Source organism: Octopus bimaculoides, chromosome 15 (assembly GCF_046866305.1).
Source record: "Octopus bimaculoides isolate indiv1 chromosome 15, ASM4686630v1, whole genome shotgun sequence".
Taxonomy (NCBI): Eukaryota; Metazoa; Mollusca; class Cephalopoda; order Octopoda; family Octopodidae; genus Octopus; species Octopus bimaculoides.
Genome location: NC_142942.1, coordinates 40,838,704 through 40,865,754, shown reverse-complemented (window position 1 = coordinate 40,865,754; position 27,051 = coordinate 40,838,704). Strand labels below are relative to the sequence as shown.

At 36.5% G+C, this 27,051-nt stretch overlaps 1 protein-coding gene and 1 long non-coding RNA gene across 3 annotated transcripts in view; one reads left to right on the top strand and one right to left on the bottom strand.

Annotated features, from left to right (window-relative positions):
* LOC106873514 (carbohydrate sulfotransferase 15) overlaps nucleotides 1-5,021 on the top strand; it is a 37,710-nt gene extending 32,689 nt beyond the window's left edge. The window contains exon 7 of one of the 2 annotated variants that reach the window (XM_089363761.1): nucleotides 1,518-5,021. In XM_089363761.1, the coding sequence (XP_089219887.1) occupies nucleotides 1,518-1,708 (191 nt within the window). In that variant the 3' untranslated portion in view covers nucleotides 1,709-5,021. The remainder of the gene's footprint in view (nucleotides 1-1,517) is intronic. The other variant, XM_089363760.1, reaches the window with a different exon arrangement.
* The window catches only part of LOC106873515 (uncharacterized), a 92,449-nt gene that overhangs the window by 48,995 nt on the left and 16,403 nt on the right, over nucleotides 1-27,051 (bottom strand). Inside the window, exon 2 of the long non-coding RNA XR_001409888.3 lies at nucleotides 21,661-21,735. This is a non-coding gene — a long non-coding RNA (uncharacterized LOC106873515). The remainder of the gene's footprint in view (nucleotides 1-21,660; nucleotides 21,736-27,051) is intronic.

Genomic DNA, 27,051 nt, shown 5'->3' with positions numbered 1-27,051 from the left:
AAAGTTCAAAAAGACATCTTTTCGTTTCTTGTGTGTGTGTGTTGCTGTCAGTAGAATTTATGAATTTATAAAAGTCTTTAGAACTGGATAGTGAAGTACATACATACTATAGATAATAGCATGTAAATATTGGGTGAAAAAACCCTTCGGATAAGAGAAGGCGAATGTTGCATTCGAGATCCAGTTCCAAGAAAAGAATTATATAAATCATGTATATGTGTATATGTATGTATGTGTATAGACTTGTACATATATATATATATATATATATATGGCCTCGAAAAATGTGCAAAAGCAACCTTTATCGAAGGAAAAATGATAGAAACATCCAACGTTAATCTTGACCAATAGAATATCATAATGAAGTTAGAACCAGCGGAGAGCTGCAAATTCCTTGCGGTATTTGAAGGTGATGGAATCAAACATTCAATGATGAAGGAAAGGATCAGAAAAGACCAACCAAAAAACTGAGCAAGTATACAGATCTTGAAACAGAAATTGACAAAACGTGGAACCTCAAGATTAAACAATACAACAAAGAAAAAACACCCTCAGCAGTAGATCTAAATAAAGTTGTAATAGTTCTTGCCTGAAGATTGCAGTGGTGTGAAACTCGACTCATGAGAAAAATATTCTATTTAAATAAACCATATTCTGAAAGATTTATGAAGTACTCTGTCCCACTGCAAACCACTAGACACAATTTGATTTGAATTTCATATTCATACCTACCCCCCCCCCCCCCCACACACACACAACGTACACGCGCACATACAAACGCATACGCGCGCGCATACACACACCCATATATTATCGAACACATATATACAATGCATGTGCTTTGCTTGTTCACCGGTCGCCTGCTATTTTATGCGGTGGAGATGACTTTCTCAAAGCACCGGATATTAAAGCACATAAAAGTCATAGTGATAGACGGACAGGACAACTCATCCCAAGTCCCATTGAGGAACGATGGACATCGATGTTTCGTCCTTTTTGTGGCTTATCAACATCACGTATCTGAGCTGAACCGGAAGAAGTTGAATAGCCTGTTCATGACTATATGTAGAATGTTATAAAAAAAAATCTAACTGCTGGTATGCCCAAACAATGCATTACATAGGAATAAATTCAAATATGAATCAGAAGCAGCGTGGGTGTGATAAACATTATCAAACACACTTAAGCGAGATATGTGCTTTGCTTGTTTGCCAGTTGGCTGCGATATGATGCAGTGGAGATGACTCTCTCAAAGCACCGGGTGTTAAAACAACTGAAAATCAGTCATGCATAGGTGGGACAACTCACCCATTCAAGAACGATTGACATCGATGTTTTGCTTATAATTTTTCGTGGCTCATATGTGTGTGTGTGTGTGTGTGTAAGTAGGTAGAAGTACATTACACACACTTTCTTGTGCGTGTTTTTTCTCACTCTTACTTACTCTTACTCTCTCTCACACACATTACAAATTTCAATTTTGAATACTAAATCAATTTTTTAAAAATTTCTTCTAGCTCCTCTTGAGGAGGAAATGAGGAAGCAAATCACATCTGGAGATCATATTTTTGAAAGACCTGAGGCTCACAAGAAATTAGGACCGATGTTATCGTCAACAAAGAAATTTTTGTATGAAATTTATAGACATTCCATGGAAGATCTTTCTCTGATGCTCAACGACAAGCGATTTCTATGGGATAATCTATGATAAATTATATTTTATTATTAATGACAGTGGATTAGCTTGGCAGAAACGTTTAGGTCTGGCAGTACTAATGTGGCATTTTGTTTGCGTTCCGAGTTCAATTCTCACTGAGGTCAACCTTGTCTTTCATCCTTTCAACATTGATATAATAGAGTATCAGTTAGATGCTGGGGTCAATGTAATCGGTTTGGCCTCTCCCCTTAAAATTTCTGGCTTTGTACCAAAATTAGTAAGAATATTATTGTTTCCTTTTTACCATGCCAAGACGTCCCTTTTCACAGTTTAACAAGGGATTAACCAATGTAGAGGGATTTTTTCCCCAAACTATATGATTTTTTTTTTTTTTTTTTTACTGCTTTAGTTCATTTGTATTTAACTGAAAAAAGACGAGAGCTGAGTTTGCTTTGATTTTCAGACCTGCTAAGCTAGAGTGAAAGAAAGACATTTTGAAATGCTTCTTGCATTAAGCTCATATTCATCACAAACTGACAAATATCAGGGCGTTTTCCTTACTGACACAAAATAAAAAAAAAAAAAATAAAAAAGAGAAAAAAACATGTGAACTAAGACATTCTCAAAGAAAATTTCTTGGTCGAAAAAGTATTTCTGGTCGTTTTAGTATAAATGTTGGTCAAATTAGGGAAATTAAAATTCGCTTAACATCAATAACAACAACAGCAACAAAAATGCATAAGGAGATTGATGCTGTGTTGAGAGAGGAGTAGACAAGTTTTTGAAGTCATAGGTCCTGTGTGAGAGAGGTTTTCATTTTGCGGAATATAATCAAAGCAGAAAGCAGTGCAGCCACTTATTAACTTCATCTTCTTTAAGAAAGTATTTGACAATCTTGACCAAGATGCACTCTCGAATATCTTGAGAGTCTATGGGGTCCCGAACATATGTATCAACATTTTAAAGTCTGTATGTAGGAACCACTGATGTGATAGAAACTGCTACTAGAGAGAGACAGGGTTGTATCTTGTCACCTTTTCCCTTCCTAGTAGTAATTAATTTCATCATACAGAAAGCAATAGATAACACCAGTTTGGAATAATGTGGATACTTGGGAAAACTTGGTGTTACTGAGCTGCAGCAGAGACATAGTGCAGGCCATGACGGTTAGCCTATACAGTTTAGGGGTAAAAGCAGGTCTGCAAATTAGCACTGAAAAGATAAGACAAAATAGAATACGTTGATAGGTTTACACATCTCAGAAGCTGTATTTTCAACGAGGATTATGCAGAAGTTTAAATCAAGACCACAACAAATAAAGCAATGTCATTATTTCACTTTTGCCCAATTTGAAGATTGAAAACCATCGGTAGGAAAATAAATCTGCAGCTATACTTGTCTATTGTTAAAATCAACAGCCATCTAGGCCTGTGGAACCCCGAAGAAGACAGCAAAGATCTCTCAGTCGCAGGACATGTTCCATCGACACTGCCTACATTCAGTCCTGAGTATTTCTTACTGAGTCTAAGTGATGAAAAGAGCTGACACTGGAAGTTGGCATATCTCGCAAATTTCCAATGCCAGCTCTAAATGGCAGATACAGTTTAATGGCCATGTGCTTCGATTATCATAGGAGAGGCATGCTACCATCATGATGGAGTAGAAGCCAGAAACAGGAAAAGACCAAGAAAGACATGCTACAGTACGTTTTGACACGATATCTTGGCAATGGGAGTCAGTCTGAATGGAACTAAGAGGAAAGTAAACAATTGCGATGTTTAGAGAAGGCTCATTGTCTGTTGTGCTGACAACACTATTGGATCTAAGTGCTAAGAGATTCCAATGTGCTTTATTCATGTTAAACGTCTTCAACTGATCAAGGCTGAAGTTTTGGTAACTCTATGTGACATTGCCTATGAAAGATCATCAGAGACTGTGAGTCTTATATTTCTAGCAATTTTGAGGAGTTAATTTGTCAGTTTTTAAAATTTGTTGGGAGAGTGTAAGACAAGATCGTTTTTTTTTAAATTTGTATAGTGGTTACGGCTAGATGTTGACACAAGCAAGATTACTATAACCCTCTCTGTGGGAATGTGTGTGACCAGAAGTAACAGCCAGTAGGTTATAAATGAAAGATGTAAGTGAACTTAATTGGAAAAGTCTTTAATAGTCGGCACCCATGCCAACGTCGTCTCCTTCATTGGAAACGAAACTCGGCTTGTGAAGACCTATTGGGGCAAGCGAAAGCGAAACCGTCAATGGCACCTGTGCCCAGCATCGCCTTCCTGGCACCTGTGCCAGATGGCACGTGTAAAGACATTCGAGCGAGATCGTTGCCAGTGCCGCAGAACTGGCTCCTGTGCAGGTGGCACATAAAATACACCATTTTGAATGTGGCCGTTGCCAGTACCGCCTGACTGGCCTTCGTGCTGGTGGCACGTAAAAGCACCTACTACACTCTCGGAGTGGTTGGCGTTAGGAAGGGCATCCAGCTGTAGAAACTCTGCCAAATCAGATTGGAGCCTGGTGTAGCCATCTGGTCCACCAGTCCTCAGTCAAATCGTCCAACCCATGGAAAGCGTACGTTAAACGACGACGACGATGATGATGATGATGTGATTATCTTGATGCTGTTGAAGATAACTAGGTTGCAATTTTCATATTGCAGGGTCTTTTGGTAGTTACCATTCATAGGGTTAGGGTTAGGGTGCATCTTCTATATACAAACACTACTTTTTGTACATAGAACAGATGTTTTTTTTTTCCCAGTAGTGTATTGATACGAAGTAAAATGCAATTCTGAGCAGGCATAAGATGGTTAAATAGGTGCATGAATAGGGGTTGAATTTAGAAATGTGAAAGGGAATCTGTAGGTAGGAGCTGTTACGATAAAAAGAAAATGAGATTGGTTGTTTATGTCGTTCAAAATAGCAATATGTTCAACTTCTGATATGAGTAAAGTAAGGAAGACATATAGTGTGTGTTTTTAGAGAAAGAAACATTATGATGAGTTTCTGCCATGAATCTATAATACTGTCAAGATGTTAGATGAATTTAAAGGAATTGAAGCATGTAACTTCTACCTCCAATAGCATGAAGTTTATGATTGTCATTCAGGTGACATGAGTGATGAACTATGCATGTGAAAACTTTCTCCTTTGGTGAGGTTGGAATAGAAGGTGTAATCACAGCTTGAAAAGAAAGAGAATGTGTTAGAATGGCTGATGACCACAAATATTTTTGTAGTGTAGGACAAAAAAATTGTATTTTATGATGTTAAAAATAACATAAAATTCCAGAAGAAAAGCACAATTTGTTGTAGGTTCAAGAAATAAGAAAGCATAATAAATTTGTCAAAGATGTATGATGCTGGGTTTTGATGAGTTTTTATTATAGTTAACAAAGCCTATAAATAGTCAACTTATTTTGTTTGTAAATGTTTGTAAATTTTCCTTTCAGTCACTCTAAGATAAAAGTTGAGAAGAAACTTTCATCTCAAACTGAGATACTGGATTTTATCAATTTGTAATGAAAAGGATGACCTAAGAAAATATATCATCAATTTTGTTTGACTTATTTTCTCCTGAATTTCTTTACTATTTTCTTTTTACCACAGATGGGATGAAAATTAATTTTCAAATATGCATTTTTTTTTTTTACTGGTATGGGATTCCAGCCCAATAAAGAGGAACATTTTTTTATTCAGTCAGACTGGGACAATAGTAGGTGCCTTACTGAGGGTCTACCCAGAACTATAGGAATAGGATTCAAACATATGACTATATGATCAGATGTTTAGCTCTTTAATCTAACAGCTTTTGTGTGTTCAATACATGAGGATGACATGAAAACATTATTTCACTAATGAAATTTGCATTGAAATTCTCATTTAAATATGATTTATTTTATTGATTAATTATGATGTAAAGAATGATAGCATATTTATGCATGATATTCTAGAGAGATATCTGTAATGAAATTTTCAAGGATTTGTGTTAAACTGAACATGTAATGAATTATATGTAAAGCATTGCTTTGTACAGCAATGTTAGACCTCTTTTTTTTCAGTATCTTAATCTTTATTGTTACCATTTTCATCAAATTCTTGAAGTGAATTAGAATAATGACATGGTATTTAACTAGATCTATAGTCTGATAAAACACAAATTGTAATTCTGTTTCTATCAAGAATATCATTAAGCAGTCCTTGTATACAGTTAGAAACTATCCTCAACTCTTTATGTAACTCATTCTCTTTGGTAAAAATTGGGCAGCTCAGTTACAGAGAACCTTCACTCATAACTCTTTTATTAGTAATTGTATTGTACACTATTAACGGAAAATTGTTGATAAAAATGCTTCAAATTTGAATGTGGCAATGTGGTAAGAAGCTTGCTTCCCAACCACATGGTTCCGGATTCAGTCCTACTGTGTGGTACCTTGGGCAAGTGTCTTCTACTATAGCCTCAGGCCAACCAAAGCTCTGTGAGTGGATTCTTGTAGAAGGAAACTGAAGGAAGCCTGTCATACATACATATGTGTGTATAAATATATATATATATACATATGTATATATATAAATTAGAAATGATTTAATTATCAATCTCGCAGAGAGAATTAAGCAGCAGTGTTACGATAAAGCAGTTGTATACTGTCAACTAAATGTGACAGTCCCAATAAGGGAATTATACTGCTGCTATTTAGCCCTAGGAAGCTGGACCGCTTCCTGTCGACCTTGACACATTTCCTGTGTCCTTATATTTGTGAGGGGGAGACAAGCACCCCCACCCAGCTCAGTGTGCATTCAGGGACATGTTTCTGAGTCATTGCTCATCATCAGCCTGAAGTAGCAACACTAGCTGGTTTGAGCTGGGTGGGGGTGCTTGTCTCCTCCTCACAAATATAAGGACACAGGAAATGTGTCAAGGCCGTCAGGAAGCGGTCCAGCTTCTTAGGGCTAAATAGCAGCAGTATGATTCCCTTACTGGGACTGTCACATTGAGTTGACAGTATACAACTGCTATATATATATATATATATATATATATATATGTATGTATAATTGTGTGTGTGTGTGTTTGTGTGTGTACTCCCCCCACTGCTTGACAACTGGTGCTGGTGTGTTTACATCCCTGTAACTTAGCAGTTCGGCAAAAGAGATCAATAGAATAAGTACCAGACTTTAAAATATAAGTACAAGGGTTGATACATTCCGATGAAAAATTCTTCCTGCTGGTGCATAAATATCATGGGTTCAATTCCTAGACTTGACTGGATTAATGAGGGGAGGCTGATAGCGTATCTATGCTCGTGAAAGATGACTTTTTTGTTTGTAAACACAAATTGAAAGTCAAGTTTCTTTTGTGTATGTAGATGGCAAACACTCATGTTACATTTGAAGAAATGGTAGTTCTGTCAGTCATAATGTGAATCGAAATTATTTAATAAGATTTGTAAAAGCAAAATCACCAACATACTGGCGGTGCCCCAGCATGGCCACAGCCACAAGGCTGAAACATATAAAAGAATAATAAAACCAGAGTGTGGACAATAAATATAATTACTGAATGGAGGGAACCTGTGGAAGAGGTAGAACCAGGAAGACATGGGAAGAAGTGGTGAAGCATTATCTTTGGATGTTGAGTCTCATAGAGGTAATGACAAGTGATTGAGGCCTTTGCCGATTTGATGTGCTTGAGAAGACATGTCACGCCAAGTGAAATCATAGTCATGACCGGTGCTGGTGACATGTAAAAGGCACCCACTATACCCTTGGAATGGTTGGTGTTAGGAAAGGCATCCATCTATAGAAACCAAGCTAAATCAGACTGGAGCCTGGGACAGCTCTCTGACTTACTTGTCCCAGTCAAACCATCTAACCCATGCCAGCATGGAATAAGGACACTGAATGATGATGATGATGATGATGATGATGTCTGTTCTAATAATGGTTTGCATTGCTTACAAACCTTTGCCCCCCCCACATTGAGTACATACTGTTAAATGAATTTCTGTTTAAAATAAAGTGAATAAAAGAAATGAGCTGTTATAATTATTCTAGCAGTTACTTCCTTTTCAAATCATTAGCACTCACTTTCTTAATGTCTGAAGATATGGAGGCGCAATGGCCCAGTGGTTAGGACAGCGGACTCGCGGTCATACGATCGCGGTTCCGATTCCCAGACCGGGCGTTGTGAATGTTTATTGAGCGAAAACACCTAAAACTCCACGAGGCTCCGGCAGGGGATGGTGGCGAACCCTGCTGTACTCTTTCACCACAACTTTCTCCCTGTTTCTGTTGTACCTCTAATTCAAAGGGTCAGCCTTGTCACATTGTGTCACACTGAATATTCCCGAGAACTACATTAAGGGTACACGTGTCTGTGGAGTGCTCAGCCACTTGTACATCAATTTCACGAGCAGGCTGTTCCGTTGATCAGATCAACTGGAACCCTCGACGTCGTAAGCGACGGAGTGCCAACAAAATGTCAGAAGATATTACTGGGGCTCAAGAATAACTGTAACTTAAGCATAACTGAGGCAGACCACACGCTGACTATGAACAGAGTTTCTTTATTCATACAATGACCAATGTTAACTAAAGAACCAATACATTTTCAGCAATTTCATAGTGAAATTACCATTAAATATGAGACTATGTGACATAGTCCTTCGAAGGCTGTGACATCAAATTTAGAAACAATAGAAGTGTGTGTATGGGGGTTATTCAACCTATCAGATGAGACATGGATACTTATTTGTTTAAGGTATTGGATGACACACTAACCTAAATACAGAAAATATTGACTCCATCAGATTGTTATATGACACCAAATTGTCATTTCATAAATCATTTTAAGATATCCAAATGTCCACTGTTTTTTTTGTAAGCAATATTTTATTCTCAGATCTAGTGAGTGATTTGTTGCATGGGGACAACAAAAAACTCATCATTTATAACTTAGCACTTTGATATGTGTCTACCAAATTTCTTATACATCACCATGCATATGTGACCAAAAGAAATTTCTCTCTCTCCCTTCTCCCCCTCTTCCTCACTGTCTATATGTATATATATATATATATATATATATATATATATATATATATATATATATATATATATATATATATACATATATATATATGTGTGTGTGTGTGTGTGTGTGTATATATATATATATATATATATATATATATATATATATATATATATATACATATATATATATGTGTGTGTGTGTGTGTGTGTATATATATATATATATATATATATATATATATATATATCATCATCATCATCGTTTAATGTCCACTTTCCATGCTGGCATGGGTAAGACGCTTTGATTGAGGACTGGTGAGCCAGAAGGCTGCACCAGGTTCCAATCTAATTTATGACTCACTAATATTATAAATGCTTGTCTCAACATCACTGAAGCTTGGTGTGGACATAAGAAGAATGATGTCAAAGAAACCTTCAACTAAAACATCTATAATAATAATGGTTTGATCCCCATGCCAATAACACTATGTACATTGCTATGTTTGAGTATGTGCGATTTCTCCAGTCTGGAAGGATACAGAGTAGCCTGGATAGATGGAACTAGTTCTTCCACATTTGGCCCTGATGATTTGCAGGATTAAAGGAAATCAGTTGGACAGGCATGGTTGTATGTGGTAAGAAGCTTGCTTCCTAACTGCATGGTTCCTAACCAGGTTCAGTCCCACTGAGTGACACCTTGGGCAAGTGTCTTCTACTATAACCTTGGGCTGCATGAAGCCTTGTGAGTGGAATGATTTGGCAAATAGAAACCAGAAGCCCATCGGTCGACATTCGGCAGACTTTCTTTCTCCCATTCATTCTCTTCATTTAGCAACCAACGCCACTATGAAAGGTTGCGAAATGAAGAGAATGTATAGAAGAAAGAGAGTCTGCTGAATGGTGACCCAACAGAGGGACCAGCTATCCGAATTGATAGTACCTTGGTAGATAAAGCAATTAAGGGTATGAAGACAGGGAAAGCCCCCCGGCCCATCAGTAATCGCTGCAGAGATGCTTAAAATATCTGGCGTTGTCGGCTATAATCTAATCACTCGTATAGTCAATCAGGTGATACATGAAGGAGTCATATCAAATGACTAGTGTAGCAGCATCATAGTCAACTGCTACAAAGGTAAAGGTTATGCATTAGATACAAATGATTACAGAAGTATCAAGTTGTTGGATCAGGTAATGAAAGTCATGGAGAGGGTCATAACTTAACTAATTAGGGAGAGAGTTAGTTTAGACGAGATGCAGTTTGAGTTTGTGTCAGGGAAAAGTACTACTGATGCTATATTTCTGGTAAGACAGCTGCAAGAGAAATACCTAGCCAAAGATAATCCTCTGTGCCTGGCTTTCGTTGACACAGAGAAAGCCTTTGACAGGGTTCCTCAATCCGTTATCTGGTAATCAATGCAGAAACTAGGGATAAATGAGTGTTAGTGAGAGCTGTACAAGCCATGTACAGGGATGCTGTGAGTAAGGTGAGAGTTGGCAACGAGTATAGTGAAGAATTCCGGGTAGGGATAGGGATCCACCAAGGATCAGTCTTCAGCCCCCTCTCATTCACCATAGTCCTCAGCCCCCTCTTATTAATCATAGTCCTCCAGGCAATAACAGGAATTCAAGACAGGATGCTTCTCTATGCTGGAAGCTTCTCTATGCTGATGACCTTGCTCTAATAGTTGAGTCACTATTAGAACTAGAAGACAAGTTTCAGGTGTGGAAGCAAGGTCTAAAATCGAAGAGCCTTAGAGTCAATCTAGCAAAAAACAAAGTCTTAATAAGTAGGAAGGCAGACAAATCACATATCCCTTCAGGTAGATGACCCTGCTCGATCTGTAGAAAAGGCGTAGGTAGAAACTCCATAAGATGTACCCGGTGTAAGCTAAGGACACATAAGAGGTGCAGCAATATCAAAGAGAGGCTAACTGGGAATATAGTTTTTGCGTGTGGAAAATGCTCAGGGGCAATAAACACTGAAAATGTGCAGAAAACAGCTTCTGTCACATGCCAGGGGAAAAAACTAGAAGTAGTTGATAGCTTCCGTTACTTAGGTGACCAAGTCAGTAGAGGGGGTGGATGCTCTGAGAGTGAAGCTGCTACAATAAGAATAGCCTGGGCAAACTTCAGTGAGCTCCTACCTCTGCTGGTGACAAAGGGCCTCTCGCTCAGAGTAGAAGCTAGACTGTATGACGCATGTGTGCGAACAGCCATGCTACATAGCAGTGAAACATGGGCCGTGACTGCTGAGGATATGCGTAAGCTTGCAAGGAATGAAGCTAGTATGCTCCGCTGGCTGTGTAATGTCAGTGTGCATGCATGACAGTGTGTAAGCGCACTGAGAGAAAAGTTGGACATAAGAAGCATCAGATGCGGTGTGCAAGAGAGACGACTGTGCTGATATGGTCATGCGTTGTGTATGGATGAGGACAGCTGTCAGAAAAAAGTGTCACACCCTAGCAGTAGAGGGAACCTGAGGAAGAGGTAAACCCAGGAAGACATGGGATCAGGTGGTGAAGCATGACCTTCGAATGGTAAATGTTCACACAAATCTTCTTCCTGCCTGATCCGCAACTTTCGAGCTTGCTCAATGAAAAATAGACCCTTCATGGAAGAGGGATAAAGCTGCAAATTATTTTGGGTAGACAGTAGTCATGGTGTTTGTATTCTTTTGATAAATGAAGCATTCAAGGTAATAAGAATGTGTGATGTGCGAGAGAGAGAGAGTGAGAGTGAGAGAGAGAGAGAGAGAGAGAGAGTGTGTGTGAGAGAGAGAGAGAGAGAGAGAGAGAGAGAGAGAGAGAGAGAGAGAGAGAGAGAGATTCACAGATATATAGACTTTGATAGAACGATGGATATATAAATACAACGAGAAAGACTGCAGCGCAGATATATTCAAAAACAGAAAGACAGATTCATAGACCTATGCCTGATCACCTCTTGGCACTGACAGGGCTCAAAAAAATGACATAGCTGGGCGAAATGCTTAGCAGTATTTCGTCTGTCTTTGCGTTCTGAGCTCAAATTCCACCGAGGTCGACTTCGCCTTTTATCCTTTCGAGGTCAATAAATTTAGTACCTGTTGTGTACTGGAGTCGATCTAATCGACTGGCCCCTCACCCCCAAAGTTTCGGGCCTTGTGCCTAGAGTAGAAAAGATTATTACGAGAGACAATTTCTGAATATCACGTTTGTGAATGTTTCAATTCGTCACGTTTCCTGTTTAATGATGGAGACAAATTCAAGAAAGAGAACTTGTAATTGGTTTTCTTTTTTGAAAACTGGCTCTGAGTTTTGTCCCTTTTTAAACGGAAGAGACTATTTGTAAAAACTGACATTAGTTGTGTCCCTTATTTACTTTGCGACAAGGAAATTGTCGAAACTTTTTATGACATTAGTGTAAGGGTCGTGTACGTTTAGGGCTACGTTTCGGAGCCTAGTGTTAGGTTAAGGTTTAGGGTTTGGGGTATAGAATGAATGGTTAGAAGTTCACGTTGGGTTAGATGTGGAGAGAGGTATTAACAGCTGAAGTTGAGTCCAGTGTTCGGCTGAGGCTGAAGGGTACGTTTAAAGGGTCAATGCTTTGAGTTCGATTCAGAGTGACGGGTTAGTGTTTAGGGCTTGAGTTCGGTGATGGTTAGATTTTAGGGATGAGTTTTGAGTGAGGGATCAGAGGTTGGGGTTAAGGCTAAGGGCTACAGTTTAGAGTGAGGAGTGGGGCTACGTTTAGAGTGCGGTGTTGGGGGTTGGATTATGCGTTGTTTTAGGGGTTACGGTGAGGTTTAGAGGGCTGGGTTAGTGCTTAGAGAAAAAGTAAAAAATATATTAGTACGCTTCCAGAAGCAGGTCATAGGGAACGGTTACTATGTAGCCCTGCAAACAAAACGAAGAAACATACAAATTGGAATGAAATCCGAAACCTGGTAGTTACAAACACCGAAGTAGTACCAATAACTCTTTTTGTTTTTTTAATAAAAAAGGCGTAAAGTAAAATCACTGACAGCGCTCAGAATAGCAATGGTGAAAATAATCGCATATTGGACCGGATTAGTCACATAGTGACAATTGTGATAGAGAAAGTGCAGCTAAACCCCTAGCAAAACTAATAACATAAATAACGCTAGGACAGGAATCAAAAACAGGAACAAATCCCTTAGGAAAAGAAATATGTCGTGTACTACTAGTATTAATGTGGATTACAACAACTTTGAGGTCAGACCTATGAGAAACACGAATTGTCTTTCACAGAATTAGACCAACTCCCTATAATAATAGTGATTTCCACAAAAGAACAAATAAATCGAGTGTTGCATTGTGGTATAATGCAGTAATTCCGCTTAAAATTGTTTTGCTGTGCTTTTTCTGTGATACCAACTCCAACACCATAAAATAGACGTGGATTTGTGGTCAGAAGCTTCCTTGAAATTATGAGGGGAAGGGGCTAGTCGATTACATCGACACAGTGTTCAACTGGTACTTATTTTATCGATCCCGAAAAGGTGAAAGTCGACCTTGACAGAATTTGAACTCAGAACGTGAAGACGGACGAAACGCCGTTAAGCATTTTGTCCGGCGTGCTAACGATTCGGCCAGCTCACCGCTTGATTAATATTAATAATAATAATAATAATAATAATAATAATAATAATAATAATAATAATAATAATGGTTTCAAATTTTGCCACGAAGTCAGTAAATTTGGGGGTGAGGATGAGCCTGTAGTGAAACTACTTCTCGCGGTTATTTATTTAAAAATGCGAACGTAGCAGGTAACATCTCTTTCCCGCCTTGGACCCTGCTGTGTCAATTGTCTCCAGTTCTGTTTCGCGCCAGGGTGCATACCGACCAATCGTGGCCATCTAATAAGGTCACGTGAGAGAGTGTTTTTATGATATTTCTGGAGCCTCCTTGTACCTATAAATAGCCTGCCTTATCCGCGCCACTTTGTCGCGGCTTCAAATCTTCTAAGATCTGGTCGTTGACCACGTAACACCAACCAGCCAGTTTCAAGCGACGACATCAACACCATTGTTGAACTGTTTACTACAACCTTCGTCCCCAACGTCAACACGACTACTCTACATACACAAGCTACCAACAGCAACCGCAACTTCTCAACCCTGTTTGCGTGAATTGTTTTACCACGAAATAACAGCCAGAATTCGACACCTGCGAGAAACCATCTGTATCAAGTAGCCCGGCCCGGTATAGAAGCCTCAACTGCACGACAAGTGACTTAGCTCTGCCTCAACGTCTCAACCTCTTATATACAGACATTCTAACAACTGTGTACCTCAACTGAGAACTGGTATTTTCTTATCCGTGTTACAGACTCTTTTCTATGCTCTGTATCTCTTGCATTCACATACATATATTTGTATACATACACTCCTTTGTTTACATGACGGCCTGTCTTATATTGTGTTTTATTATGTCGCATTCACACTCACACACAGGCATACAGTTTAATGTTCTAATAAACCTTACTGTTATACATCTTTATCGGTTGAGTCTTCCTATCTTTCCTTACTGGCACTTCTTCAAATTTCCATGCGAATTCTCTATGTTATAGTATTATAACATATATTTTGTGTCGACCGTGCGACGCGTTAAAAGGAGCCTGTTCCATTCGTCATCATTCTCCTTTAGTTCGCACGGTCGTTCTCTACAAGCCGATTATATCCAACCCCCAGTGTCTAACTGGTACTTATTTTATCGACCCCGAAATGATGAAAGGCTAATTGACCTCAGCGTAATTTGAACTCAGAACATAAAGACGGATGAAATTCCACTGATCATTTTGCCCCCGACATGCTAATGATTTTGGCAGCTGGCCGCCAAAAGATTTGAACTCTGAACATAGAACTGGAAGAAATGCCGCTAAAGACAATGTCTGGTGCGGTAACGATTCAGCCAGCTTAACTCTTTGACCAGATTATTTGACAGATTATTTGGCTGAAAATGCGGTAGATAGTAAAAGAAGGGACAAAATGCTCTGCGCTAGTTAGTTATGTCCATCATTCGTGTTGCGAGTTCAAATCCCACCGAAGTCGACTTTGCCTTTTTCCTCCGTGGGCCTATAAATTATAATACCTGCCAAGTACAATCATCGATAAAACATACTCCCTTCGATATTCGGGCCTTGAGCTCTTCGTAGGAAGTCATTATTATTTAGTTATGATCGACTGAGAGAAAATGTCGTGCAGCAGACGAAATGTGTCGTGGGATAAAAATTTGTTCCACTTGGTGCTGGGTTCAAATCTTGCTGGAGTCGATAAAAGGACATCGGTTGTGTGCTGCATTAAATATAAAAAGCCTGAGCATTCAACCTCAACATTAATATTCGATTCGTAGAAAGTTGTGCAGTATAAAGACAAGTAGTAAAAAAAAAAAAAAAATTGTTTGAACGATGTACTGGAGATATCAGGGGAATTTAAAAAATAAAAAAAGGGATACAGAGAAAAAGAAACTAGAATAGAGGATGGCTGGTTAATTGGTAGATAGAACAATAAAAGCTACTTCTGTGTAATTTCAACGTATTCTGTAATTTCTAATGTTTTGGTATTATGGAAGCCCGATGTTTCAAGGGAGATTATAATGTATTTTATCTTAACTATTTAGGCTAGCCAAAGTTGCCTCCCTTACTTTTGTAACTGTACTTTATGGCTTTTCAGACTTTATTTAGGAGCCTGCTGTCTGAGTCTGTATGTAGTTGTTTAGTCCCACCTTCGCTACGCGCTAGTTAACTTATGATCAAAGTTATTCCACTTATGACCATCCCGGTTGTTTTTGTAAGTCTTCAGGCTCAATGATCTACGGTTACATTATACAATTTGTCCTGTCTTCTTTTTAAAGCGGTAGGGTGTGATTTCAGTGAGTTAATGACTGCCTATCCTATAGAGGCTCCGTTATTGTCTGTAAATGTGTGTGTGTGTGTGTGTGTGTGTGTGTGTGTGTGTATGTGTGTGTGTGTGTGTGTGTGTGTGTGTGTAGTGGGGCGCGTGCGCAGTCATAAATACATAAATATAATTCATCTACTCTTGAGGTACTCATATTTAATATTCTTGAAATTGAATTAAATCCATGTTCATGGTAACGGATATTAAAATTCATTTTAGTTTCAACATCATCATCATCGTCATCATCATCGTCATCATCATCGTCATCATCATCGTCATCATCATCGTCATCATCATCATCATCATCATCATCATCATCATCATCATTTTCATCGTCATCATCATCATCATCATCATCATTTTCATCGTCATCATCATCATCATCATCATTTTCATCATCATCATCGTCATCTTCATCATTGAACTTCTGTCTTCCATGCTGTCATGAGTCAGCTTGTTTGATAAGATTCGACGAGTCACAAACCTGCGTCAGACCCTAATGTCTGGATGTCGTTTCTAATAATAGCAACTTCATAGTGTACTCTATGCATATTTCGTGACGCTGGTACCAACGAAAGCATCAAATAACCTACCAGACAAAATAAAGAAGGGAAAAGGGAAAAAGAATAAAGGACCCCCTCAAGTGAGTGGGGGGGTGTATTGGGGAGAAGTGGGTGGCGTTATGACCAGTGTTGAAGGCTAAATGGTGACAGAAGGAGAAGCATAGGTGTCTCACTATTGAGGAGAGACATAGCTTGCCCATATTATGTGAGGATTGATGGGAGTAGCTGCAAGGGAGATAAAGATGATTTGTAATTAAATATGCTCTTTGATAATAATGGGTCCTTACTTTGTATGCTGCCAAGTAGGGATGGAAATTAGTATTGTGAAGACTGAGATGTTGGTCCACTCAAGAAAGTCTTTCCAGTGTGGCTGCATGTTAATGGAATATATTACTAAGACAAGTGGAAATAGTTAAGTATCTTGGGGCATTATTCATGAGTGATGGGAAGCAGGAAACCAAATTGGATGTTAGAATTGCAGATACTGGCATGGTAATGTGCCAGGTGCGGCGTTCTTTCTTCAGAAGAGAAGAGGTTGGCAAAAAAAAAAAGCCAAACTCACTATCTTCAATTCACTTTTTGTGCCTTTAACTGTCATTGTGAATGTTGGGCAATGACTGAAAGTATACGATTGCAAATACAAGTGGCAGAAATGGAGTTCCTCTGAAGAAGTAATGTTACTCAACAAGATGTGTAGCTCAGAGATCAGGGATTCTCTCCATGTCAAGCTGGCATCTCACAGCATTTAGAGCTCTGGTACTACAGACATGTGGTTAGGATATCTAATTCTTTATTGCCCATAAGGGGTTAAACATAGAGGGGACAAACAAGGACAGACAAAGGGACTAAGTAGATTACATCGACCCCAGTACCTAACTGGTACTTATTTAATCGACCCCGAAAGGATGAAAGGCAAAGTCGACCTAGGCGGAATTTGAACTCAGAACGTAGCGGCAGACGAAATACCATTAAGCATTTTGCCTGGCATGCTAGCGATTCTGCCAGCTCGCCGCCTTCAAACATGTGGTTAGGATATCACAAGAAAGAATCACATGATGGATTCTTTAAGCTGAGACAACTGGTACGAGACTTAAGAGCAGACCAAAGGTAAAATTGTTGGATAATATCCATAGTTTGAGGCGGTCATACTTGGGAATCCAGCTTACATAAATTATTATCGTTTTAAATACAGTTTCAACGAAGTTTAAGGTAAAATAATAATAAAGATAATATTAGTACATATTCGTTCAAATTGCATTTAAAACGATAATAATTTATGTAAGCTGGTTTTTTTAAATATAATATACATGTTAGCATATATTATAATGGATGTAGGGATGATTATGGAATGTTTATAATTTTGATATTTTTAATAATTTTTCTATCTTTATAAAATAAGTATTTTATATAAATTCATTTGGTACTTATTGTTGATTGATATATATATATATATATATTTATTTATTATAATTATTGTTCTATTTACGACCTGATGATTAGCTGTATTTTTGAATAGAATTTATTTTCGATAATTTTAATTGATTTTAATCGATTTAAATTTCCTTTCTATTTGAAAATTAGTTATGAAACACGTGTAGTCATTTTATTATCTTTATCTTATGATATTTACTTTGTATTATATTATACTCATTTATTGTGCTTTTAATTATTAATTTTTCTATATGTGATAGTGGATTTTCACCGATGAGTTCATGAAACTTGGTTCTTTTCCCTAAAACTATATATTTATATATATTTTAATCTGTAAAGCTCAATATAATTTTAATTGAGTTTTTACCTGTAATTTTGAAGAAAAGCAACAAAAATGCATTAGGTTATAGCAGTACGTACGTTTCGTACAAACTTCATTTATTTATGTAGTGAGAACACCACATAAGATGTGCAGTGAAAATGTACTCCTCAGCTGCATAATGGAAGCTCATTTCAGAAAGTCATTTTGTAGATGTGTGCAAATACAAGAGTAGGAGATGAAGAAAATACCATTTTCTCTGCACATCTTATGTGGTGTTCTCACTACATAAATAAATGAAGTTTGTACGAAACGTACATACTGCTATAACCTAATGCATTTTTGTTGCTTTTCTTCAAATTTTATTCAACAAATCTCTTGATTTTGTTTTGGGTTTTTACCCTACCAAATTCTGGTGCCTCAAACATTTTAAGTACCATATTTAATATTTTGATTAAATCTCTATTACTATATATATATATATATATATATTGCTGCTTGTGAACCTCTATCAAATCCTTGTTCGTCAGAGGCTACTTGTCTTTTTTCAAATAAATCTGTGAAATCCTCCTCCAAATACATTTCCAGTTCTTTGCTCGTAGTTACCAACGTTTTGTTGATGGAAACATTACCAAACACCTTAAAATCATTCACGAATTGCGGGCAAAGCTTCTTCCATACACCTTCCTTAGCCGTGCTCTGTACATCATTCCATGCCGCAGCTATGTTCTTTACAGCCTTGTAGATATCGTATCTCTTCCAAAAGTCATGAAGTGTGATAGGCTCATCAAGATCAGTTGCAGCTACTGCTTGCTGCAGCATTACGCTTCATATAGTAACGCTTGAAGATAACAATTATTCCCTCGAAGGGAGGCATACGACGGTAACGTTGAGGTCAAAATCTACGATGTTTTGCAGGTGACCACGAGCATTAGGAATTCTCTTCTCCTTACAATACTCTGCTGCTGGGGTAAAATGATTGAAGAACCAATCTTCAAAAACAACAGTAACCCATGCTTTTGAATTAGCCATCCATGTTACAGGGAGTGATGCCTTAGGTATTTCCTTCAGGGCACGGGGGTTGTGTGCATGATACACAAGTGACAGCTTGAACTTAAAATCTGCTGCACAATTATGTCCCAACATAATGCTCACACGTCTTTTGAGACCTTGGAGCCTGGAATAATTTTCTCCTTCTTGGAAATGAATAAACGGTCTGACAATTTTTTCCAATACAATCCAGTTTCGTCTACTTTAAAAATCTGTTCAAGAAGAAACCCGTTTTCTTCGATGATTTTCTTTAATGCATTAGGAAATTCCGCTGCTCCTTGTTCGTCAGCTGATGCACTTTCACCTTGCTTCTTAATGGAGTGATAATTTTTTCGCTCCTTAAATCTCATGAACCATCCTTGACTTGCCTTGAACTCTGCATCTTTCTCATCTGGATATTTTTTCCTTCAGGTCCTCAAACAAAGAAGACGCTTTCTCTTGAATGATTTCTTAGATAATAATAGCACGCTGACGATTCAACCTAACAATCCAAAGAGAAAGAAGGCTTTCTATTTCTTCAAAGATTTTGCTTCTTTGATTATTGATGACAGTGTACTTCATCCCTGGGGTTTCAGATTTGATATGTGCTAAAATCTTGTCCTTACTATGTACAACCATTGATACAGTTGTCCGACTCATCTCAAAAGATCGTGCAATTGCTACAAGTTTTTCACCTTTTTCCTGGCGTTTTATCATAGCCAGTTTTTATATATATACTCTTTACTCTTTTACTCTTTTACTTGTTTCAGTCTTTTGACTGTGGCCATGCTGGGGCACCGCCTTTAGTCAAGCAAATCGACCCCAGGACTTATTCTTTAGAAGCCTAGTACTTATTCTACCGGTCTCTTTTGCCGAACCGCTAAGTTACGGGGACATAAACACACCAGCATCGATTGTCAAGCGATGTTGGGGGGACAAACATAGATACACAAACACATACATATATATATATATATATATATATATATATATATATATATATATATATATATATATATATATATATATATATATATATATATATACATATATACGACGGGCTTCTTTCAGTTTCCGTCTACCAAATCCACTCACAAGGCTTTGGTCGGCCCGAGGCTATAATAGAAGACACTTGCCCAAGATGCCACGCAGTGGGACTGAACCCGGGACCATGTGGGTGCTAAGCAAGCTACTTACCACACAGCCACTCCTACACCTATATATATATATATATATATATATATACATATATATATATATACATACATATATATATATATATATATATATATATAGATATATATATATATACATACATACATACATATATATATATATATATATATATATATATATATATATATATATATATATATATATATATATATATATATATATATATATATATATATATATATATTTATATATATTTATATAAGTTCTGGATGCGTATTTCAATTATGTTCTTTTAGACTTCGCCTGTGTTGCCTCCATAATAATATCATTTCGTATATTATATATATATATATATATATATATATATATATATAATATACGAAATGATATTATTATGGAGGCAACACAGGCGAAGTCTAAAAGAACATAATTGAAATACGCATCCAGAACTTATATAAATATATATATTCTCTATAAAATGGGAACAAAATTCCAAAATACACAACTATACATAAATAGACAAAATCAATACAATGCATAAAATACGATTGAATTTAAATGAAAACGATTGAATTTAAGAAAATATCATTTGTAATTACATTTAAAATTGTACATTGTATGATGAAATTAAAAATTCAGCTTGAAAGTTATATGCATTTATATAAGTTTTGGATGCGTATTTCAATTATATTCTTTTAGACTTCACCTGTGTAGCCTCCATAATAATATTATTTCAAATATGGCTCACAATGAATACTACATTTTCCTGCTGTATTAATGTGAGTTATTGTTAATAACAAGCTCTAATTAAACTATATATTTTATACATATATACATACATACATACATACATATATATATATATATATATATATATATATATATATATATATATATATATATATATATATATATATATATGTTGTTGTACTTGGGGATGGTCATATGTAAATAAATATATATATATATATATATATATATATATATATATATATATATATATAAGTTAAAAAAAACAATAACAAAAAACAACAAAGTGAGGACGTGATACGGATAGTGTTATTGGACGCTCAGGAAAGGAAAGAGAGAGTGAATGACGTTTCGGGCGTAGCCCTTCGTCGGAAAGATGGAAAGTTCGGAGAATGGAAGAACGGAGAAAGAGGAAAATGGTACCGATGCCCACAGGCAATGCTACTACCAGTTCAAATGTGCTCGTGGCACGTTTGAACTCGCAGACAAGCCAGTCACTGTATTTATAGGCGCCAGTGTGGTTGTGTAGTATGTGTGAGTAATATGTGTGTTGGCGCTTATGTGAGTAATATGTGTATGTAGTATATGTGTGTGCATGTGGAAGTATCTGTATAGCGTATGCGTTTGTGTTTGTGTCGGTCCTCAAGTAGGTAGTGGCCTCAGTCGAATGAGATGAAAAGTGAGTGAGAGGGTTGTATGGCTGTGTGTATGTGCGTGTGCGCCCGTGTAGAAAGCTAAGGAGCAGGAAAGTAAGATCAAGGAAGAAACTAATTAAAATAAATGCAACCATACCAAGCATAGACTGCAATTTCCATATCTGTCTCTCATTGCCAGATTTCAACCATGACCATTTCGAATATTCAACATCTGTAATATTAACCATATAATAAGTAACATTAATAATACAATAGATAGTAGTCTGTAACATTAACCATATACTGATTAGGAGTCTATAATATTAATGCAATCGTTAGTACTCTGCAATATTAACCATGCAAAGATTGTTAGTGTGTAATGTTACCCATGCAATAATTAGTTGTCTGTACTTTTAATTAACCTTGTGATAAATAACAATGAATAGCAATAAATAATCCTTTCAGTTATAGGCACACGGCCTGAAATTTGGGGGAGGGTGAAAGTCGATTACCTCGTCACCAGTATTCAAATGGCGCTTAATTTATCGACCCCGAAAGGATGAAAGGTAAAGTTGACCTTGGCACAATTTGAACTCAAAAGGTAGCGACAGGCGAAATGCCGCTAAGCATTTCGTCCAGCGTGCTAACCTTATCAATAGTCTTGCCAGTCAAGACTATTGAAAAGGTTGCAAGACGCAACGAAAATTTTAGGAAAATAAAAAGAAAGATAAGTGGAAATTTTACCGGTGAGTGTGTTAAATTTTAAGTCACAATAAGAAAATGACTCTCCACAGACACAGCAGTATATATATATATATATATATATATATATATATATATATATATTTTATATATATATATATATATATATATATATATATATATATATATATATATATATATATATATATATATGTGTGTGTGTGTGTATATATATATATACATATATCACATTCAATATCTCTCAGCATCATTACGCTTAGTGCAAATTTATAATTCATAGCTATATAATGCTATTGTTACTTGCGATCCATCTATGTCTCTGCTGGTGATATCATCAAATTTAAAATTTTATCCACAGATATGAACAGTAGAGACATCTTATTTCAAATCTTAGTGTTTGAATGTTTTGCTTATAATTTTTCTGCACCATGTGCTCTGACGGTCGTGAATTCTTACTGGGTAGTTCACACTGATGAGGATCAATCATTAAATATCCAAAAGCTGAAACCCGAGTAAGTGGATGTCCTAAACTGCATAATATTTTATTTTGTGCTGTTAAATGTATTAATTCTTTCCGTTTTCCTCGCATACTGTCTTTCTCTGTCATCTTGGTGCTGTACGGTGGATAATTTTAGACTTTAGCTATTATTTCTAGCAGGTGAATGCTTTTTAAGCATCATTACGCTTAGTGCAAATTTATAATTCATAGCTATGTAATGTTATTGTGATGGTGATAGCAATTTTAGAATTTTATCCACAGATGATATTAACAGTAGAGACATCTTATTTCAAATCTTAGAGTTTGAATGTTTTACTTATATATATATATATATATATATATATATATATATATATACGAGGGTAAGTCAAAAAGTAATGCCATTTTCTTTATTTCATGTGAAGTTTTTGATAAAAATAAGTAAAAATTTTCCCAGTTATAATTGATTATATCATTTACGTTCTGAAATATTTTGTTTCTTACTTTTCAGGTTTTTAGACTGGTAAGGAAAATTCAAATTCAAAATGGCTGCCCTCTTAGAGTTACGTCAAAAACAAAGAGCAGTGATTGAATTTCTTGTTGCTGAGGGGGAAATCCCTGTGAACATTCACTGACGATTACAAAATGTCTTTGAGGACAATACTTTAGATTATAGCAATGTATGCAGGTGGGTCCATCGTCTGAAAGATGAAAAGGTGGGAACTGTGAGTGTAGCCGATAAACCCCGTTCTGGCCGTCCAGCCGCTTCTGTGAATCCAGCCAATAAAACAAAGGCTGATGCTCTGATCAGAGAAGACAGGCGCATAACTCTTGAGGAGTTGGCAGAAAACCTTGAAGTGAGCCATGGAAGTGCTTACAACATTGTCGAATCAGTTGGCTTTTGAAAAGTGTGCGCCCGTTGGGTACCAAGAGAGCTGACTACTGAACGCAAGATCTACAGGGTCAATGCCTGCACTGAACTACTCGAACAAAGTCAAAGACACAACACCTACTTTTGAAGGTTCGTAACAGGTGATGAAATATGGGTTCATCATTATGAACCGGAAACAAAGAGGCAGTCAATGGAATGGCACCACTCTACGTCACCACCACCGAAAAAGTTCAAGACGCAAAATTCAACTGGAAAAAATCATGGCTACTGTCTTTTGGGACAATCAAGGTGATTAGGGCAGCGGACTCGCGGTCATAGGATCGCGGTTTCGATTCCCAGACCGGGCGTTGTGTGTGTTTATTGAGCGAAAACACCTGAAGCTCCACGAGGCTCCGGCAGGGGATGGTGGCGAACCCTGCTGTACTCTTTCACCACAACTTTCTCCCTGTTTCTGTTGTACCTGTAATTCAAAGGGTCAGCCTTGTCACACTGTGTCACGCTGAATATCCCCGAGAACTACGTTAAGGGTACACGTATCTGTGGAGTGCTCAGCCACTTGCACGTTAATTTCACGAGCAGGCTGTTCCGTTGATCGGATCAACTGGAACCCTCAACGTCGTAAGCGACGGAGTGCCAACAACAACAATGGTTACGAGGGTCCACCAGAGTAAAATAGTAATCAAAGGGGTCTATAGATAAAAAATGGTTGGGAACCACTTTGATAAGACTACTTTGTCAAGGTAACGTTTACATGTGTACATACATACGTATATACATACATGTACATGCAGATATACGTACACACAGTGCTGTCTTAAATACGCAGCTATTACGGTAACCTCTGTCGTTGTACATGAACTGCTTATGTTTCTATTACATGCACACACACACATACGCAAACACATAGATACGCACGCAGACACATGCACACATGCAGATCTATTCCTGACTTCCATACTGACTACAAGATTAAGGATTAATCTGAACATTAATCTGTTTGTTTAGTAAAACTGCATCCGGTTATTGTCAGTATTATTCTGGGACAAAACAGAAATCTTAGCTTTGTACACATACATACCCATACACACGCATACACTCACCTGCTCGTACACACACACACACACTCACCCACACTAACACATACATACACATTCACAATCACATACATTCATACACACTCACACACATATACACGCACTGCTATGCTCACAGATACAGACGCATACTCACATATATTCACACAGACATGCACACTCACATACATACACACACACATGCAATCACATGCATATACACACACACTCACAGACACATACACTCACATATTCATTCACACACTCATACACGCACATGTTCATGCACACACACTCTTACACACTCTCATACTCTCATATGCGCATACACACATATACACATACACACTCACACGCATACACACTCAGGCACACATAATTAAAAACACTCACATGCACACACACACATTTACATATACACGCTCATACGTACTCACACAAGCACACAGACATACACACTCACATACACGCACACACACATACTCATACACAAATATTCCCTCTCCAATGGACGGATGTTTATCAGTTTCAACAATAATTATACATTTGTTTGATCAACTGAATTTCCGCCTCATTCAAGTGGTTGAGTATTCTTCAGACATGTGTACGCTAAACGTAATTCTCTGGCACTGTACCAATGAATTACAGGTACAATCCATTTGAAAGGCTTCTATACAGTTTCCAACTCCCCAGTTTTACTCCCCCATATATATATATATATATATATATATATATATATATATATATATATATATATGGGAGAATGCACGAAAAAACAACAACAGACGAGGACAGGTGGTGTAAATAACAAAAGGGTGTATTAGTATGACGCTCGGGAATACGGAAAGTCTTTGACGTTTCGAGCTACGCTCTTCAACAGAAAGAATACGGAGACAAGGAGAAAAACACGGAGAAAAAAATTGAATAGTGTTCAGTCAACGGTCAATCATAATAATGGCTGACCGGAAGTTAGAAATTATTTTTTCAGGATATATATATATATATATATATATATATATATATATATATATATATATATATATAAATATATATATATATATATATATATATATATATATATATATATATATATATATACACATATATATATATATATATATATATATATATATATATATATATATATATATATATATATATATATGTATGTATGTATGTATATATATATAATACAGAATGGGACAAGAACGCAAAACATCCAGACTGTTAGGTGATACAAAAAAGAGGCAACAAAACATCCAGATAGACGATACAAAGAAAACAAGGATGGGTCATTCGGAGTTATAACCAGCTGAAATTGCAAAGATAATTTGGAACTCTACTGAGGAAAGAAAACTCCGAATGACCCGTCCTTGTTTTCTTTGCATCGTCTATCTGGATGTTTTGGTGTCCCTTTTTTGTATCACCTAACTGTCTGGATGTTTTGCGTTCTTGTCCCATTTTGTATTTTTTATATATAATACATATAGCCGCGTACGTACTCTTTGGTCTCCTATATGTATATATATATATATATATATATATATATATATATATATATATATATATATATATATATATATATATATATATATATAAATCCAAAACTAACAGTGAAAAATTCAATTTAGCAAAACTAAATCAATTTCCCAATATAAAATATATGCATATAATTTAGAGAAAAACCACTATTAAACATTTTTTAATATTATATATAATATATTTTACGTATTTTAGATTTAAGTTATTTAGACTTTAGATTTTTCAAGTAAATGGTATACTACAGTTAATTTTTTTTTATTATTCTCACATGTAAAATACATTATGTCATATTAACGGTTTAAATACATATTTCTATCTCCTTATTCCATAATTTTTTATTTACGCCGTATTTTCACGCGATATATTTCTTATAAACGCTAAGAACTTAAACAATTTTAGTTTAAAGCATTTCTTCGATATGATAAGTAATGATTTTATTTTAAGAAATATTGTTAAATGTTTTTCGATTATTTATTTATTGTTAAAACAAGTGTTTTTTTTTATATATTTAGTTGATATTTATTATAAGTTACAATACGTATATTGATTTTATTATTATTATTATTATTATTATTATTATTATTATTATTATTATTATTATTATTATTATTATTCAGTAGTTTTATTTTTATAACGTGCTTTCACTTCACTACCGAGTGCAGCTCTGTGCGCCTTGGGTATGTGCTGTGGTTTGCTGTGGTGCTCTTATGTTTACTGTATTGAAAGTGTTTTGCGTAGGATGTGTGCAGTACCCAGTAGTGCAATTTTCTGTATGTTATATATATTTGTAAGTCCTGGTGTTTTTGTTATGTATTTGTCTGAATATTTTTTTATTATACC